This window comes from Argiope bruennichi, chromosome 7, assembly GCF_947563725.1.
Source record: "Argiope bruennichi chromosome 7, qqArgBrue1.1, whole genome shotgun sequence".
Lineage (NCBI taxonomy): Eukaryota > Metazoa > Arthropoda > Arachnida > Araneae > Araneidae > Argiope > Argiope bruennichi.
In genome coordinates this window covers 51,084,210-51,105,199 of record NC_079157.1, presented here as the reverse complement: position 1 = coordinate 51,105,199, position 20,990 = coordinate 51,084,210, and the positions used below count along the sequence as shown (strand labels likewise).

Sequence of the window (20,990 nt, the reverse complement as noted above, 5' to 3'; positions counted from 1 at the left end):
TCGTGTAGTCCTGTGTTCGCCTATTAAAATATAGAAAAGGCAAACGTGTAGTCTTCTTTCGATTGGGAACACTACCCTATATTTATGAAGTACTCTTTCAAAATGTTAACAACCTTTATAAGACAGTTTAAGATGTTACAATGAACCTTCACAATGACCGAAGTAGTTAGCACTTTCATTTATCATAAGCATTTTCTATTAAGTTTATATAAATTACTTTTAGAATGTATTTATTTTTAAATCAGAATTTACCATTCGGGTCTTTTGCTTGGAGATCTTGAGCCTCTACTACAATTACGTTCAGCACAAGAATTGGAGGCTGAAAGAGAAAATTAGCATTATAAAATATTCATCTTAATGAAATATTATGTAATAATGTACACAATTCAAATGCATTGACAGCAATATTTTTCATAAAATTATTATTAAAAACCAGCGGGTCTCCCCAAAATTGTGGGAAGGAAAAGCTAATTAATGTTTTGGTCATGTAGAAACGATAGATGCAGTTTTATTCACATTGAGAAAAACAATTTAGTCACAAATATTAAATATTATGCTAATTCTGTTATGGACATCATTAAAATCTACGAGCTTCACCATTTAACTGGAAGTTCCTGTATGGTGTGGTAAACAATTTCATGGATATGTTGATACAGAATGTGTGGGTGATAGTTTGCAATTTTCCGTCACAAAGTAACAAATCTTGTTACAGTTTTCCGTTCTACCGCTCATCATGTGTTAAGTCCCTGTTCGCCATAATTACAATCAGGCCGGATAGCCTGGTTGGTAGATCGTTGGATTCGCGTTCCTTAGGTTGCGAGTTCGAACCCCGCCGGCCGAAGATTCCCCGAGTGCTTGGCTGACGCGCGTATAATTCTGTCGTGGTCACAAAGTCCTCCATGTCGAGAGTAATACCACTGGGGGTACTGGATCAGGGGTTCTCTGATCAGGTCTAAATTACGATCTGTGAATGAAATGCGAGAATGAAGTCCGCCCCCTAAAAAGGGTTGTGACGTGTGTGTAGCTATGTCGTTCCCTTGACCCTAGGTGGCTCTACAATAAAAACAAGAGACGCTCCCCCTTAGGCTTAAATCGGCTGTCTTCGAACAGCGAGCTTGTCCGTGGCAAGTGCCATAAGTAACAACAAGGATTCTATCATTTTGATTTTCCGGAAATTTCGAAAGTATGGCGATTAGTTATGTTTGAGACCAAGTATTGAGGTTTGTGGGGTTTTTTTCTTGCTAGACGTTCATTGAGAAGAGCAGCACGATTCTAATAATGTAAGATTGTTAGCGTTCACATTAAATGGGTATGTTATAAACTAAAATGGCTTCGACCAGTTGCCGTAACTTGTATTGATTTGGAGAAATGGGGATTGATCGCTTTAATCGTACATCTAGTTCCGTAAATTGTGGGGTTTTGGTAAAATTATGTATTGAACTCACTCATTACTGACTATAAAGCCGAGATTCTTAAAGAAACATTCTATTCCATTTTCACATGTTGGCCTATTAAATTCGTATAGATTTTGTTGTTGTTAAATGGACTTCACTCAAATCTTATTACATGTTATATACATGATGGAAATAAGACATCTTTAGATTTTCTTCTGTCAGTAGAGGGATATTCCGGAGATCAGCAGTACTAAAACTGAGCAACTTCTTAAATGATAATTTAAGGGTTTGTGTTACTGAATTTCTATGCTATGACTAAGTTTTTTTGGAAAGATTTACAAGAATTAACTTATTTAATATGAATTATTATTCACTCAACACGATTATCTCAAATTCGTGTAGAATTCATTTTTTACTGATATTGAAATCAAGCAATCTTGCATAGATAACTGAATTGAAGAAATTGAACTCTCAAGGGAAGCTGAATTTCTTTGCCCTCTGTTATGTAAAGTGAACTAGTAATATTATATTTGGTATTTATTAACTGTGGTAATTATCACTATTATTCTGCCAAAATGCTGAAATGATTAACCGCTTTCGTATCAAATGGCTTAAACTAATCAAAGTATTTAAGACCACCTTATCGCGGCGAGGTGGTGTTCCTGGGTGGAATGGGTGATGTACGTCGAGAGTTTTACTTCTGGTAGGGCCTCCCTAGGCATAAAAGCCATTCCATTATATCCAGCTAAGGTCTGCAGGCATCGGAGCTGAGTCAGTCTTCTACCCTTGGTGCTCCAATCTTTGACCACAGAAGCTGCTTATTTACCCCATCCATGATTAAGTCACCCTTTGTTTACCAGTGTACCACTGGTATCGAAGTGATCATCCGAGTGGCTCGCTGGCTCTTGTTTGCAGACAACAAGATCAAACCACCCTCACTCGCTTCCTCAGTGGTCATCTTAGATCATTAAAATGTTCTGGTGGCTCCAAGTGCTTTGATGTTTGCATCAAAACACACTCACTCGCTTCCTCAGTGGTCATCTTAGATCATTAAAACATTCTGGTAGCTCCAAGTGCTTTGATGTTTGCACCATTTTTTCTAAGGTGCAGGCTTCACTTGAACATATCTTTGCCTGCCTGGGGCTTACCAGGCGGGATATGACAAACAGTCCACTGATGCTTTTGGACTTTTTAGGGTGCACAATATCATGGACCTGATCTAGCCCTGCTGATCTTGGGGATAGGAAACAACAACAAAGTATTTAATAATTTATTTTTGTGGTATTCAATAGATAAATTTCATTACGCTATTTTAAGTATTGGCTTTCGTACGCAGATTAAACAGCACATATAGAAGCAAAACTGAATTTTCGAAAAAAGGAACCTTTTAAAACTCACCTTCTTATCCTGGGCAACGTTGAACAACCTTTTGTGGTCAACGTCAGACATACAGAACGCTTCTTGCGCATACTCGTACAAATCCTCGGTGTCCATTGAATAACCCCTGCTGTTCGCTCCCACTTTGTGCTTGATGATGTACAATACGGCAACATACAGCTTTTCCCACTGAAATGTTGATAAATGAAACAAATTTATATTATTTTGAGATTGATAAATGTTTGTAAATATAAATATCATTACTTGTCTCAGTGTAATTTATTGAACTTTTTTAGATATAGTTGCCTAAAATTATTTATTAGTTCTATTAAGACTTCGGTGGAGGTCCATCTCGAATTCAAGTACAGGAAGTTGTCATAGAAATAATAGAATATAATATGAATCTCTGTGGAATATAACAAATTCGATTATATTCCGCAATTACAGAGTATTTTACTTACCAATTAGCAACTTATGTCTTTGTAAGGTTTTAATCCCATGGACTATGGAGCGATAGATCTATCCATGAATGTGCTATATGTTCTATGGTGGAGTGCAAACATCCGTTTCTGCATAAAAGGGTCTGGGATGTTTCGGCTTTTACTCGTATTGTCTGTAAATTGAGAGGAATGATCGAACTGCGAAGTTTCCAGGCACAAGTGCAGGTGTAAGTCAGCCATCTAACTCTCCGACCCGCCACGAAGGCACACGGATTTAAACCATAAAAACTGAAAGACCGGACCGCCGCTACAGCAACATTAGCGGGAACTGTGGTTGAGTCCTAAGGGCCGTCACCGGCCACGGTACAACCCTCCCCGAAGGAAGTACGTCCCGTCATCGATGGGAGGAGTCAGATCCCCCACCTATTAGTGTACCCTCCAGAGTGGCGAGATCCAACCACCATGCCGGAAGCATCTCATCCTCATTTCGAGGTGCCCCCCCGGGGGAACAAATGCAAATGCAAGTGTAAAGATGACCATTAAATATTGTGAAAGGATGGAGAATGGTAAAAAATGCTCATTTTTTTCAAATTCGCTGTCATTCCTACTTGACATACAATCATTTCACAATTGTAATAGGGAGTAATGGATCATAAAATAAAAAAGTAAAAATTAACAAGTGAATGGAGTTAAATTGGGTTAAGGCACATAATTGAATATATGGTAATGAAAAGATGGAGGCACAAAAAAGAGAGTGTTAATACAGTTGTCCCCAAATCAAATGGTGTCTTAAAATGGAAATTAAGAGACGAAACAAAGATACAATATTTTGACAGATGGAATATATCCAAAAAAAGGAATAACTCATGACTTTATTTCTAACCCAGAAAAAAATTCAGAAGATATCACCCACTGATGATCCAAATTATATAGGAACAGGGAAGATTTCCCCCATGTTTGCAAAGATTTGAAAGAATGTGCGAAAATAAACGCATCTGTGGAGGAATTGGAACTCTTTATTTAAACGAATGCATTCTAATTTCGGAATTAAGAAAGATTCTGAAAGATGAAAATAATGACTTAAGTACTGCACTGATGGCGCTTGGAAATCTTAAAATACTGAAAGACATGATGCTAAAAAATGATAGTTTTTTACCAACTGTTTGAAAGTTCTAAAGTGCTTGGATTTCTTTTGTTGTGGAACGAGAATTTGGAGGAATAGTGAAAATGTTTTGGAGATTTTTTAAGGAGGTGGCCAACTTCTCTTTTAAGAGGATGGCAAGTCTACGGGAAAATGAGGGAGATCCGAGATTTATCACTTTGTGGCTGGGGGCTAACTACTTCGAACAAGGTGTCAGTTCGATGAATCTACTGGTGTTATAGAAGGATTATGGTGAAGACAGCAGTCGGTCACAGCAAATTTTGTCGATATTGCTTCGTTCGGTGGTGGGGATGGTCGGATGAATACACGAAGAGGAATTGTCTCTAAATAGTCTGGCAACAAAGACCAGGGAATGAACAAAAAGTAGCAAACGATGAATCTACAGTTCGATGAATCTACTGGTGTTATAGAAGGATTATGATGAAGACAGCAGTCAGTCACAGCAAATTTTGTCGATATTGCTTCGTTCGGTGGTGGGGATGGTCGGATGAATACACGAAGAGGAATTGTCTCTAAATAGTCTGGCAACAAAGACCAGGGAATGAACAAAAAGTAGCAAACGATGAATCTACAGTTCGATGAATCTACTGGTGTTATAGAAGGATTATGATGAAGACAGCAGTCAGTCACAGCAAATTTTGTCGATATTGCTTCGTTCGGTGGTGGGGATGGTCGGATGAATACACGAAGAGGAATTGTCTCTAAATAGTCTGGCACCAAAGACCAGGGAATGAACAAAAAGTAGCAAACGATGAATCTACTGGTGTTATAGAAGGATTATGATGAAGACAGCAGTCGGTCACAGCAAATTTTGTCGATATTGCTTCGTTCGGTGGTGGGGATGGTCGGATGAATACACGAAGAGGAATTGTCTCTAAATAGTCTGGCAACAAAGACCAGGGAATGAACAAAAAGTAGCAAACGATGAATCTACTGGTGTTATAGAAGGATTATGATGAAGACAGCAGTCAGTCACAGCAAATTTTGTCGATATTGCTTCGTTCGGTGGTGGGGATGGTCGGATGAATACACGAAGAGGAATTGTCTCTAAATAGTCTGGCAACAAAGACCAGGGAATGAACAAAAAGTAGCAAACGATGAATCTACTGGTGTTATAGAAGGATTATGGTGAAGACAGCAGTCGGTCACAGCAAATTTTGTCGATATTGCTTCGTTCGGTGGTGGGGATGGTCGGATGAATACACGAAGAGGAATTGTCTCTAAATAGTCTGGCAACAAAGACCAGGGAATGAACAGAAAGTAGCAAACGATGAATCTACAGTTCGATGAATCTACTGGTGTTATAGAAGGATTATGATGAAGACAGCAGTCAGTCACAGCAAATTTTGTCGATATTGCTTCGTTCGGTGGTGGGGATGGTCGGATGAATACACGAAGAGGAATTGTCTCTAAATAGTCTGGCAACAAAGACCAGGGAATGAACAAAAAGTAGCAAACGATGAATCTACAGTTCGATGAATCTACTGGTGTTATAGAAGGATTATGATGAAGACAGCAGTCAGTCACAGCAAATTTTGTCGATATTGCTTCGTTCGGTGGTGGGGATGGTCGGATGAATACACGAAGAGGAATTGTCTCTAAATAGTCTGGCAACAAAGACCAGGGAATGAACAAAAAGTAGCAAACGATGAATCTACAGTTCGATGAATCTACTGGTGTTATAGAAGGATTATGATGAAGACAGCAGTCAGTCACAGCAAATTTTGTCGATATTGCTTCGTTCGGTGGTGGGGATGGTCGGATGACTACACGAAGAGGAATTGTCTCTAAATAGTCTGGCACCAAAGACCAGGGAATGAACAAAAAGTAGCAAACGATGAATCTACAGTTCGATGAATCTACTGGTGTTATAGAAGGATTATGATGAAGACAGCAGTCGGTCACAGCAAATTTTGTCGATATTGCTTCGTTCGGTGGTGGGGATGGTCGGATGAATACACGAAGAGGAATTGTCTCTAAATAGTCTGGCAACAAAGACCAGGGAATGAACAAAAAGTAGCAAACGATGAATCTACAGTTCGATGAATCTACTGGTGTTATAGAAGGATTATGATGAAGACAGCAGTCAGTCACAGCAAATTTTGTCGATATTGCTTCGTTCGGTGGTGGGGATGGTCGGATGAATACACGAAGAGGAATTGTCTCTAAATAGTCTGGCAACAAAGACCAGGGAATGAACAAAAAGTAGCAAACGATGAATCTACAGTTCGATGAATCTACTGGTGTTATAGAAGGATTATGATGAAGACAGCAGTCAGTCACAGCAAATTTTGTCGATATTGCTTCGTTCGGTGGTGGGGATGGTCGGATGAATACACGAAGAGGAATTGTCTCTAAATAGCCTGGCAACAAAGACCAGGGAATGAACAAAAAGTAGCAATCGATGAATATACAGTTCGATGAATCTACTGGTGTTATAGAAGGATTATGATGAAGACAGCAGTCAGCCACAGCAAATTTTGTCGATATTGCTTCGTTCGGTGGTGGGGATGGTCGGATGAATACACGAAGAGGAATTGTCTCTAAATAGTCTGGCAACAAAGACCAGGGAATGAACAAAAAGTAGCAAACGATGAATCTACAGTTCGATGAATCTACTGGTGTTATAGAAGGATTATGATGAAGACAGCAGTCAGTCACAGCAAATTTTGTCGATATTGCTTCGTTCGGTGGTGGGGATGGTCGGATGAATACACGAAGAGGAATTGTCTCTAAATAGTCTGGCAACAAAGACCAGGGAATGAGCAAAAAGTAGCAAACGATGAATCTACAGTTCGATGAATCTACTGGTGTTATAGAAGGATTATGATGAAGACAGCAGTAAGTCACAGCAAATTTTGTCGATATTGCTTCGTTCGGTGGTGGGGATGGTCGGATGAATACACGAAGAGGAATTGTCTCTAAATAGTCTGGCAACAAAGACCAGGGAATGAACAAAAAGTAGCAAACGATGAATCTACTGGTGTTATAGAAGGATTATGGTGAAGACAGCAGTCGGTCACAGCAAATTTTGTCGATATTGCTTCGTTCGGTGGTGGGGATGGTAGGATGAATACACGAAGAGGAATTGTCTCTAAATAGTCTGGCAACAAAGACCAGGGAATGAACAAAAAGTAGCAAACGATGAATCTACTGGTGTTATAGAAGGATTATGGTGAAGACAGCAGTCGGTCATAGCAAATTTTGTCGATATTGCTTCGTTCGGTGGTGGGGATGGTCGGATGAATACACGAAGAGGAATTGTCTCTAAATAGTCTGGCAACAAAAACCAGGGAATGAACAAAAAGTAGCAAACGATGAATCTACTGGTGTTATAGAAGGATTATGGTGAAGACAGCAGTCGGTCACAGCAAATTTTGTCGATATTGCTTCGTTCGGTGGTGGGGATGGTCGGATGAATACACGAAGAGGAATTGTCTCTAAATAGTCTGGCAACAAAGACCAGGGAATGAACAAAAAGTAGCAAACGATGAATCTACTGGTGTTATAGAAGGATTATGGTGAAGACAGCAGTCGGTCACAGCAAATTTTGTCGATATTGCTTCGTTCGGTGGTGGGGATGGTCGGATGAATACACGAAGAGGAATTGTCTCTAAATAGTCTGGCAACAAAGACAAGGGAATGAACAAAAAGTAGCAAACGATGAATCTACTGGTGTTATAGAAGGATTATGGTGAAGACAGCAGTCGGTCACAGCAAATTTTGTCGATATTGCTTCGTTCGGTGGTGGGGATGGTCGGATGAATACACGAAGAGGAATTGTTTCTAAATAGTCTGGCAACAAAGACCAGGGAATGAACAAAAAGTAGCAAACGATGAATCTACTGGTGTTATAGAAGGATTATGGTGAAGACAGCAGTCGGTCACAGCAAATTTTGTCGATATTGCTTCGTTCGGTGGTGGGGATGGTCGGATGAATACACGAAGAGGAATTGTCTCTAAATAGTCTGGCAACAAAGACCAGGGAATGAACAAAAAGTAGCAAACGATGAATCTACTGGTGTTATAGAAGGATTATGGTGAAGACAGCAGTCGGTCACAGCAAATTTTGTCGATATTGCTTCGTTCGGTGGTGGGGATGGTCGGATGAATACACGAAGAGGAATTGTTTCTAAATAGTCTGGCAACAAAGACCAGGGAATGAACAAAAAGTAGCAAACGATGAATCTACTGGTGTTATAGAAGGATTATGGTGAAGACAGCAGTCGGTCACAGCAAATTTTGTCGATATTGCTTCGTTCGGTGGTGGGGATGGTCGGATGAATACACGAAGAGGAATTGTCTCTAAATAGTCTGGCAACAAAGACCAGGGAATGAACAAAAAGTAGCAAACGATGAATCTACAGTTCGATGAATCTACTGGTGTTATAGAAGGATTATGATGAAGACAGCAGTCAGTCACAGCAAATTTTGTCGATATTGCTTCGTTCGGTGGTGGGGATGGTCGGATGAATACACGAAGAGGAATTGTCTCTAAATAGTCTGGCAACAAAGACCAGGGAATGAACAAAAAGTAGCAAACGATGAATCTACTGGTGTTATAGAAGGATTATGATGAAGACAGCAGTCAGTCACAGCAAATTTTGTCGATATTGCTTCGTTCGGTGGTGGGGATGGTCGGATGAATACACGAAGAGGAATTGTCTCTAAATAGTCTGGCAACAAAGACCAGGGAATGAACAAAAAGTAGCAAACGATGAATCTACTGGTGTTATAGAAGGATTATGGTGAAGACAGCAGTCGGTCACAGCAAATTTTGTCGATATTGCTTCGTTCGGTGGTGGGGATGGTCGGATGAATACACGAAGAGGAATTGTCTCTAAATAGTCTGGCAACAAAGACCAGGGAATGAACAGAAAGTAGCAAACGATGAATCTACAGTTCGATGAATCTACTGGTGTTATAGAAGGATTATGATGAAGACAGCAGTCAGTCACAGCAAATTTTGTCGATATTGCTTCGTTCGGTGGTGGGGATGGTCGGATGAATACACGAAGAGGAATTGTCTCTAAATAGTCTGGCAACAAAGACCAGGGAATGAACAAAAAGTAGCAAACGATGAATCTACAGTTCGATGAATCTACTGGTGTTATAGAAGGATTATGATGAAGACAGCAGTCAGTCACAGCAAATTTTGTCGATATTGCTTCGTTCGGTGGTGGGGATGGTCGGATGAATACACGAAGAGGAATTGTCTCTAAATAGTCTGGCAACAAAGACCAGGGAATGAACAAAAAGTAGCAAACGATGAATCTACAGTTCGATGAATCTACTGGTGTTATAGAAGGATTATGATGAAGACAGCAGTCAGTCACAGCAAATTTTGTCGATATTGCTTCGTTCGGTGGTGGGGATGGTCGGATGACTACACGAAGAGGAATTGTCTCTAAATAGTCTGGCACCAAAGACCAGGGAATGAACAAAAAGTAGCAAACGATGAATCTACAGTTCGATGAATCTACTGGTGTTATAGAAGGATTATGATGAAGACAGCAGTCGGTCACAGCAAATTTTGTCGATATTGCTTCGTTCGGTGGTGGGGATGGTCGGATGAATACACGAAGAGGAATTGTCTCTAAATAGTCTGGCAACAAAGACCAGGGAATGAACAAAAAGTAGCAAACGATGAATCTACAGTTCGATGAATCTACTGGTGTTATAGAAGGATTATGATGAAGACAGCAGTCAGTCACAGCAAATTTTGTCGATATTGCTTCGTTCGGTGGTGGGGATGGTCGGATGAATACACGAAGAGGAATTGTCTCTAAATAGTCTGGCAACAAAGACCAGGGAATGAACAAAAAGTAGCAAACGATGAATCTACAGTTCGATGAATCTACTGGTGTTATAGAAGGATTATGATGAAGACAGCAGTCAGTCACAGCAAATTTTGTCGATATTGCTTCGTTCGGTGGTGGGGATGGTCGGATGAATACACGAAGAGGAATTGTCTCTAAATAGCCTGGCAACAAAGACCAGGGAATGAACAAAAAGTAGCAATCGATGAATATACAGTTCGATGAATCTACTGGTGTTATAGAAGGATTATGATGAAGACAGCAGTCAGCCACAGCAAATTTTGTCGATATTGCTTCGTTCGGTGGTGGGGATGGTCGGATGAATACACGAAGAGGAATTGTCTCTAAATAGTCTGGCAACAAAGACCAGGGAATGAACAAAAAGTAGCAAACGATGAATCTACAGTTCGATGAATCTACTGGTGTTATAGAAGGATTATGATGAAGACAGCAGTCAGTCACAGCAAATTTTGTCGATATTGCTTCGTTCGGTGGTGGGGATGGTCGGATGAATACACGAAGAGGAATTGTCTCTAAATAGTCTGGCAACAAAGACCAGGGAATGAGCAAAAAGTAGCAAACGATGAATCTACAGTTCGATGAATCTACTGGTGTTATAGAAGGATTATGATGAAGACAGCAGTAAGTCACAGCAAATTTTGTCGATATTGCTTCGTTCGGTGGTGGGGATGGTCGGATGAATACACGAAGAGGAATTGTCTCTAAATAGTCTGGCAACAAAGACCAGGGAATGAACAAAAAGTAGCAAACGATGAATCTACTGGTGTTATAGAAGGATTATGGTGAAGACAGCAGTCGGTCACAGCAAATTTTGTCGATATTGCTTCGTTCGGTGGTGGGGATGGTAGGATGAATACACGAAGAGGAATTGTCTCTAAATAGTCTGGCAACAAAGACCAGGGAATGAACAAAAAGTAGCAAACGATGAATCTACTGGTGTTATAGAAGGATTATGGTGAAGACAGCAGTCGGTCATAGCAAATTTTGTCGATATTGCTTCGTTCGGTGGTGGGGATGGTCGGATGAATACACGAAGAGGAATTGTCTCTAAATAGTCTGGCAACAAAAACCAGGGAATGAACAAAAAGTAGCAAACGATGAATCTACTGGTGTTATAGAAGGATTATGGTGAAGACAGCAGTCGGTCACAGCAAATTTTGTCGATATTGCTTCGTTCGGTGGTGGGGATGGTCGGATGAATACACGAAGAGGAATTGTCTCTAAATAGTCTGGCAACAAAGACCAGGGAATGAACAAAAAGTAGCAAACGATGAATCTACTGGTGTTATAGAAGGATTATGGTGAAGACAGCAGTCGGTCACAGCAAATTTTGTCGATATTGCTTCGTTCGGTGGTGGGGATGGTCGGATGAATACACGAAGAGGAATTGTCTCTAAATAGTCTGGCAACAAAGACAAGGGAATGAACAAAAAGTAGCAAACGATGAATCTACTGGTGTTATAGAAGGATTATGGTGAAGACAGCAGTCGGTCACAGCAAATTTTGTCGATATTGCTTCGTTCGGTGGTGGGGATGGTCGGATGAATACACGAAGAGGAATTGTTTCTAAATAGTCTGGCAACAAAGACCAGGGAATGAACAAAAAGTAGCAAACGATGAATCTACTGGTGTTATAGAAGGATTATGGTGAAGACAGCAGTCGGTCACAGCAAATTTTGTCGATATTGCTTCGTTCGGTGGTGGGGATGGTCGGATGAATACACGAAGAGGAATTGTCTCTAAATAGTCTGGCAACAAAGACCAGGGAATGAACAAAAAGTAGCAAACGATGAATCTACTGGTGTTATAGAAGGATTATGGTGAAGACAGCAGTCGGTCACAGCAAATTTTGTCGATATTGCTTCGTTCGGTGGTGGGGATGGTCGGATGAATACACGAAGAGGAATTGTTTCTAAATAGTCTGGCAACAAAGACCAGGGAATGAACAAAAAGTAGCAAACGATGAATCTACTGGTGTTATAGAAGGATTATGGTGAAGACAGCAGTCGGTCACAGCAAATTTTGTCGATATTGCTTCGTTCGGTGGTGGGGATGGTCGGATGAATACACGAAGAGGAATTGTCTCTAAATAGTCTGGCAACAAAGACCAGGGAATGAACAAAAAGTAGCAAACGATGAATCTACAGTTCGATGAATCTACTGGTGTTATAGAAGGATTATGATGAAGACAGCAGTCAGTCACAGCAAATTTTGTCGATATTGCTTCGTTCGGTGGTGGGGATGGTCGGATGAATACACGAAGAGGAATTGTCTCTAAATAGTCTGGCAACAAAGACCAGGGAATGAACAAAAAGTAGCAAACGATGAATCTACAGTTCGATGAATCTACTGGTGTTATAGAAGGATTATGATGAAGACAGCAGTCAGTCACAGCAAATTTTGTCGATATTGCTTCGTTCGGTGGTGGGGATGGTCGGATGAATACACGAAGAGGAATTGTCTCTAAATAGTCTGGCACCAAAGACCAGGGAATGAACAAAAAGTAGCAAACGATGAATCTACTGGTGTTATAGAAGGATTATGATGAAGACAGCAGTCGGTCACAGCAAATTTTGTCGATATTGCTTCGTTCGGTGGTGGGGATGGTCGGATGAATACACGAAGAGGAATTGTCTCTAAATAGTCTGGCAACAAAGACCAGGGAATGAACAAAAAGTAGCAAACGATGAATCTACTGGTGTTATAGAAGGATTATGATGAAGACAGCAGTCAGTCACAGCAAATTTTGTCGATATTGCTTCGTTCGGTGGTGGGGATGGTCGGATGAATACACGAAGAGGAATTGTCTCTAAATAGTCTGGCAACAAAGACCAGGGAATGAACAAAAAGTAGCAAACGATGAATCTACTGGTGTTATAGAAGGATTATGGTGAAGACAGCAGTCGGTCACAGCAAATTTTGTCGATATTGCTTCGTTCGGTGGTGGGGATGGTCGGATGAATACACGAAGAGGAATTGTCTCTAAATAGTCTGGCAACAAAGACCAGGGAATGAACAGAAAGTAGCAAACGATGAATCTACAGTTCGATGAATCTACTGGTGTTATAGAAGGATTATGATGAAGACAGCAGTCAGTCACAGCAAATTTTGTCGATATTGCTTCGTTCGGTGGTGGGGATGGTCGGATGAATACACGAAGAGGAATTGTCTCTAAATAGTCTGGCAACAAAGACCAGGGAATGAACAAAAAGTAGCAAACGATGAATCTACAGTTCGATGAATCTACTGGTGTTATAGAAGGATTATGATGAAGACAGCAGTCAGTCACAGCAAATTTTGTCGATATTGCTTCGTTCGGTGGTGGGGATGGTCGGATGAATACACGAAGAGGAATTGTCTCTAAATAGTCTGGCAACAAAGACCAGGGAATGAACAAAAAGTAGCAAACGATGAATCTACAGTTCGATGAATCTACTGGTGTTATAGAAGGATTATGATGAAGACAGCAGTCAGTCACAGCAAATTTTGTCGATATTGCTTCGTTCGGTGGTGGGGATGGTCGGATGAATACACGAAGAGGAATTGTCTCTAAATAGTCTGGCACCAAAGACCAGGGAATGAACAAAAAGTAGCAAACGATGAATCTACAGTTCGATGAATCTACTGGTGTTATAGAAGGATTATGATGAAGACAGCAGTCGGTCACAGCAAATTTTGTCGATATTGCTTCGTTCGGTGGTGGGGATGGTCGGATGAATACACGAAGAGGAATTGTCTCTAAATAGTCTGGCAACAAAGACCAGGGAATGAACAAAAAGTAGCAAACGATGAATCTACAGTTCGATGAATCTACTGGTGTTATAGAAGGATTATGATGAAGACAGCAGTCAGTCACAGCAAATTTTGTCGATATTGCTTCGTTCGGTGGTGGGGATGGTCGGATGAATACACGAAGAGGAATTGTCTCTAAATAGTCTGGCAACAAAGACCAGGGAATGAACAAAAAGTAGCAAACGATGAATCTACAGTTCGATGAATCTACTGGTGTTATAGAAGGATTATGATGAAGACAGCAGTCAGTCACAGCAAATTTTGTCGATATTGCTTCGTTCGGTGGTGGGGATGGTCGGATGAATACACGAAGAGGAATTGTCTCTAAATAGTCTGGCAACAAAGACCAGGGAATGAACAAAAAGTAGCAAACGTAATGTAAGATATACACGCTATAGGAAATTTAATAGATCGTCCTGAAACAGTCCTAAACGAAACTTTTGAATATTTCAGAGAAATCATTCATGTTATTTAAGTTTTTATAGAAAATGGCGCATAATAAATATTTTTTGCGATTTCAAATTATAAAATTTGTAAATTTTAAGCAAAGAAGTAGAACTGAGAAATACAAGATGTATCGCAAGATATACAGCGTCTTATATTTACAGATTTGAATAGAACACGTTCAAACGAGTATTTTGATGTATAACATATGGGGTCCCTGAATATAGCGCCATAGTCTAATTAATGTGTGAAATTTGTGTTATGAAACCTTCAAGAAATGAGAAAAAAAACTAAGTTAAAATCAATGTTTACTGAGAATTTTCAATACAACACATTTTCGAAATTCCGGCCGTTCGAATAAATAACATAGTAAAGTCTGGAATCAAAGTTCGCAATTGTTTTCTACAAAACATCTGTTCCAATTTCCTTGAACCTCGGTTTCAATTACTGTTCTCAAGGCGTCCAATGCTCAGGACTGTGTCTTTCAGACGTCCCCATAAAAAAAAGTTGCAAGGGTTAAGATCTGGTGAGTAAGGTGGCCACTGTATACCATTACCTGTTTTCGTAATGGAATCTAACCTCATCAATCTATCATGAAAATATTCCGCTAAGAGATCGGTTTCGCTGAGTCTAGTACCATCGTGCATAAACCAATAATCGCTTATCTTGTTTATGCCGTGTAAGAGTGGGTGACACTGTCATTAATACGTCAAAATAAGTTTCACAGGTGACATTTTCGATTTAAAGGAATTATGCCATCGGCCGATAACGCATACTAAACTGTGAGCCTAAGTGGGTGCAGTAGCCGAACTTGCATGACGAGGATTTACAGTAGCCCAGAACCTCCAGATCTGTTTGTTAACATATCCTTGGAGGTGGAAATGCGCATCATCCTTGAACCTAATCCGATTAAAATCAATTTCACCACATTCATCTTATTAACAATTTCTAGGGCCATTGGAAGTATGCTTCCCACCAAATTTATCAATCTTTGTATGAAATTATGTAGGTTGGCATAAGTTCTGACTAATATTTTTAGTAAGTCAGAAACTTAGATGCTTCAGTTCTTTATCTCAGACAAAATGATGTGTCTTGATTTGTTACTTAATTATTAATTAACCAAATGAATTAATTAATCAAATTAAATTTATCTAAACAGCTAAATGTATCCTTTTTCTTATTCTAATTTCAAGCCTAAAAATATTTTAACATAATGTGACTAGAAAAAAATGGCCCTTTAAAGGGTTAATAATCATATTTGCAAAATAAAACCTCTTTAAACTATCCAAATGGGTCAATGGATGATTGATTTGAATTTCGTAAGGCAACAGAGTCGCATCTGTTCCCTTACAACAGAGCTACATTGTCACTTAGGGAGGCTTCCATCTTGTGTAATTGTCGTATGTATCGTATTTGAAATATAAAATGTTGGATTCATAAAAAAGAAATCTAGCGTCATAGTCTAATTCTTCATGTAATTAGACTATGACGCTACACTCGGGGACCCCTCATGTTATACATCAAAATACTCGTTTGGACGCGTTCTATCCGAATCTGTAAATATAAAATGTTGCATACCTTGTGGAAACCTCTGTATTAACCCTTTAAAGGGCCATTTTTTTCTAGTCATATTATGTTAAAATATTTTTAGGCTTGAAATTAGAATAAGAAAAGGGATTCATTTAGCTGTTTAGATAAATTTAATTTGATTAATTAATTAATTTGGTTAATTAATAATTAAGTAAAAAATCAAGACGCATCATTTTGTGTGAGATAAAAAAACTGAAGCATCTAAGTTTCTGACTGACTAAAAAAAAATTTGTCAGAACTTATGCCAACCTACATAATTTCATACAAAGATTGATAAATTTGGTGGGAAGCATATTTCCCACAGCCCTAGAAAGAGTTAATACGCAGAAAGTAAAAGTATGTGACAAATATTATTAGCTTAACAAAATAAGACACGGATAGATATTTTTAAAGTAGAATCCCAAATCAGGTTGAAATAATCGACATTTGACTTCTGAAACAAAAAATCTCAAAGTTTTTTTTTTCTTATAAAAATTAGCATTTTTTAGCAAAAATCTAAATTTTTTTATGTTATTTTGAAAACATTATTAATCTGTTTTGAGAAATTACGTTTTCCCACAAAATTAATATTTAGGTCAATAATCATGATAAAAAAAATTAAAACCTTTGCCACTGAATTTGTAAAAATATATAAAAGGTTGAGATTTACGAAAATGATTAATACTATTGCATTTTTCAATTTTTAATAATAATTTGTTTTCTCTACATCTCTGATATATACTATTTAGATTTTTATGCAAAAGGGCAACGTCACTGTAATGCCTGATGACCACAAATAATTTTAAATTAAAAGCAAGCAAAAGGTATTCCGAAAACTAAAATACAACAAAGATCATCGAAAAAAAATAAAATAATAACAGATATCCTAGACTATTTGGACGCAAAGTATTTGTAACTGTACCAGAAATAGGAATATTAAAAAACATATTAATTAATCGAACATTTAACCTCTTAATTATGTTGTACGTGTGTCATACGGGCATCGAATTATCGCCTTTAAACCAAACTAAAATTAAATTACTGAATAACGATTTGATTCCTTGAAAAATTACGTATAATCCATGCATATATAAAATATTTTATAGATATCTAACTGAACAAGTATTACAATAGATTCCCGAAACAAAACAAAAAATCTAATAGATTATAAAAAATACAAAATATTTAGAGATTAAATAAAAAATTTATAAACAATAATGTATAATAAAAAATAATAATAAAATTATAAACAATAATGTATAATAAATAATAATTATAAACAATAAAAACTAAAAACAATAAAAACTAAAAACAATAAAAACTAAAAACAATAAATTATAAATAATAACAATCTAATAATTATAACAATAAAATTATAAACAATATAAGATGAAACGAAAGTCAAGATTTAATTCATTTTTATAAGAACAGGATTTTAAAAATTTTAATGCTATCAATTTCGGTAACGAAGTCTTGAAAAAAATCATTGGTTAATGAAAATAAATTGGTAATGGTTGATTTTTTCATATATATCTACGTTGAGCTGGTGAAACGAGATATTTCTTCAAAAATCTGAAATCTATCATTATAATTGATTAAAATGTTATAAAATTCAGTATTGATTGAAATAAGATCCAAAGATTTATTAATTACTTTCAGACTGCTAATATTATTAATACCAATCTAAATGCATTTACTAATGTGTGTTAAATCTGCTGATAAAATCTTAGTTTAGTGTGCTTTTTATTTCGCCAAGGATGCCAACAGTATAAATTCGCCAACCAATATGGCTAACCATATTCATTGGTGCCGTTATACTGTTAAACAGTTACCTACCTCTTTTTTTTTAATTATGAGATTTATTGATCACGATTGCTTTATCTAAGAATATTTCTTTTTGAATCCTGATGGGTCACAGTTGCTGAACCTCCTTTAAATTCTGGAATAACGAACTTTTGAAAATGTGTGAAATAAAGACAAAAGATTCAAAAAGTTTGAGCAGATGTTTTTAGTTTATTTTATATCCTGACAAAATTCATAAACAAACGATTTTAGTTCAAATAACATAATTCGGTAAGAATTGCAAAATGATAAATATATTTTTATAGTTCACTTTAAAAATAAGACGGGATGTTTTATTAACAGTAATAATATTTTCAATTAGAAAACGCGATTTAATTAAATTCTTTCATAGGTGTTTATTTGCCAATTATTATTTAATTTTCATTTCTTTCATAACCTCTGAAATAGATGCACAACTCAACAAGAGAAAAAATTATAAACAAATCAGTGGTAGGGTTATTAGAAAAACTATTCCGCTTGCTTTTTGGGGTTGCCATATTGGCGACAAACTTGGGGGTACACTAAATTAGGATTCAACCAAAATTTTCATTTTGTATAAATACATAAAATTTGAAAAATCGTTTTTAATTTGATTCAAACAAATATCGCAGTTAAAATTCTCGCTAACATGCAAATTAAAATCATTACAGAGAAAAATATTCGGGTAAGGATTTATAGTCCTAAAACAATCAACTTTACAACCATTTTTATCTCATTTATTAGCAGAACAAAAATACACTATACACAAAAGTTAATTTGTAATAAGAGTTAAATTTTTAAAAATACAAAGACATTCCAAAGGCAATCGATTCAAAAAGTAAAAAAATGATCTTTGAGGGCAATAGCAAAATTATTACCAAATTTACAAGAATTATTTATTACATTGCAGTATCTCCGAATGGTTGGATTGGGATGACCACATCATGGAATAAAACAAAACTTTATATCATCATTATGATTTTATATTATCATTATGATTTTATATTATCATTATGATTTTATATTATCATTATGATTTTATATTATCATAATTTATATAAAATCCATCATGATTTTTATATTATCATTGTGACTGTATATCAGTCAAATACGAAAAAAAAATGATTTCGTAATTCTCTAAAGGGAAATAATTAAAAGAATATTGGTTGTTTTAATTCGTTAACTCATTGCATTCTGTTAAAATATATAAGATCACTTGCAATATAAGAATAATAGAGGTTCCTAAAAGATAAATTTGAATCATAGGAATAATCTCAATCCAATAAATTTATTTCAATAAATATGGTTCCTCTGTATATTACAAAAATGACACAAAAAGGAAATACAAATCTCTGGACTTACAGATGCATCTCATAATCATTGAAAATCACTTTCGTCATTTTCAACATGAAATGATAAGAGATTGAAACTCAATTTTCAGTTTGCGGTATAAAATAAAGATAAAAAAAAGAATCAATTACCTCTTTCCCAGTTGTTTCAGGATTTAATCCAGACAAGACAGTAGCTTCCATCATCGGTTTTTTATTCCATTTTTTAAATTTAGATTTCTGTCTTAAACCGTTCAAAGCAGGTTTAGATTCATATTTTCCATACCTTTTTATAGATAATCTATTTTGCAATTTACGTCCATCTGTCATCGATGTAGCCATGCCATTACACGCCATTGAGACGTATGTTTCCACATCGGTTTCTATCTGGGTGTTCACAACTTCTCGACAAAAACTAGATTTACTGGCTAGAACAATGCCATCATTCTCAATTACATCATTTTTCAGGAAAACCTTCTTGGCGATATTATCCACTCTATTATTAATGTCTTCTCGGAAAGCTGCAAATTCTAGACTTAAACTAGAAATCAATTCCATTACGTTTTGTGGCTGAACTGCATCGGATTTATGGACAGGAAGGGTCATGTGAATCACTTCTTCAAACATAATTAATAAATCATTCTTCAAATTTAGAAAATTCTCCCTTTCCTTGGCAGTAGTCGACTTCTTATCGACTGCATTGCAAAAAATTTCATAGATGTTGTCGAGTTTTTTGGTAAAAACTTCAATCTTCAATTCACCATCAAAATACTCATGATTCGGCGCCATATTGGAAAGACAGCAAGCTGGAAGCCAGTCACAAATATTGTGGCCAAGCAAGATTCGTTTATGTGCCAAATCGCGCATTATGTTTCTAAGATAAGAAGTTGAAATTCCGATATGGGATGGATCAAACACTGACCATAGCTAGAGTACTGTTTACATTCTACTATCTAGGAAAGCACACACACACTATAAAGAAAAACATTTAGACTGTTCTAGATGATTAACTTTGTAAAATCCACCGATAGTTCCAATCTTAATTATGCGATAGAAGGGACATGTTTTACAAAAGAGGAACAGTTTACAGTAGCGGGATTAAAATTCACTGGATTTCGTCACAGTAATAAAGTAGTGTTTGCGCTGTAGATGAAAATAGTTACAAATGACTGCGGTTGATGATATTTCGGAGACTACACTAATTTTATCATCGGCTGATTTGCAGTGTTTATTATATAAATTTTGTTTTTTATTGGGAGACGGTAAAGGTCAAAGAGCGATATTCATCATTGACAAAAGTTATCGATCTTTTTCGTTGTTGCCGATACTCCGTCACCAATAACTTTCACAAACTTCTGGTACAAACCAGCGGAAGTGGGCTCTCCAAATATTTCTCACATACTCTAATAAACCTGTCAAGTCAGAGTTGCAAAATATTAACTTTTGGCGTAAATTTAGCATTTTGACTGAGTCTATCTTGTTATTCTTGGTGAGTTATTTGGCGATTAATCCCTGATATGCGTATATCAGAGAAACGCCTTACATGACATTGATGTACAATAGTTACGAAATATTAACTTATGGCGTGAATTTAGCATTTTTACTGAATCTGTCTTGTCATCCTTGGCGAGTTATTTGGCGATTAATCCCTGACATGCGTTAATAGTATCCAAAAATCGAATTTGTGCTTTAGACACGTCTTTCTTAACCGATCAAAACAAGAATTTGACACTGAACTGCATATTTTATCACAAAATCTTACGCGAAATTTGATATATTTGTCATTGTGTTTTTGAATTATCGGGTTTACTTGTTTCTGAAAG

The 20,990-nt window shown here is 37.0% G+C and overlaps 1 protein-coding gene across 1 annotated transcript in view; it reads right to left on the bottom strand.

Annotated features, from left to right (window-relative positions):
* Positions 1-20,448, bottom strand: part of LOC129975792 (BAI1-associated protein 3-like) — a 73,621-nt gene extending 53,173 nt beyond the window's left edge. The window contains exons 1-3 of the mRNA XM_056089012.1: positions 19,321-20,448; positions 2,793-2,960; positions 253-319 (exon numbers count right to left, since the gene is read on the bottom strand). Of these exons, the coding sequence (XP_055944987.1) occupies positions 253-319; positions 2,793-2,960; positions 19,321-20,034 (949 nt within the window). The 5' untranslated portion in view covers positions 20,035-20,448. The remainder of the gene's footprint in view (positions 1-252; positions 320-2,792; positions 2,961-19,320) is intronic.
* Positions 20,449-20,990: the final 542 nt, after the last annotated feature.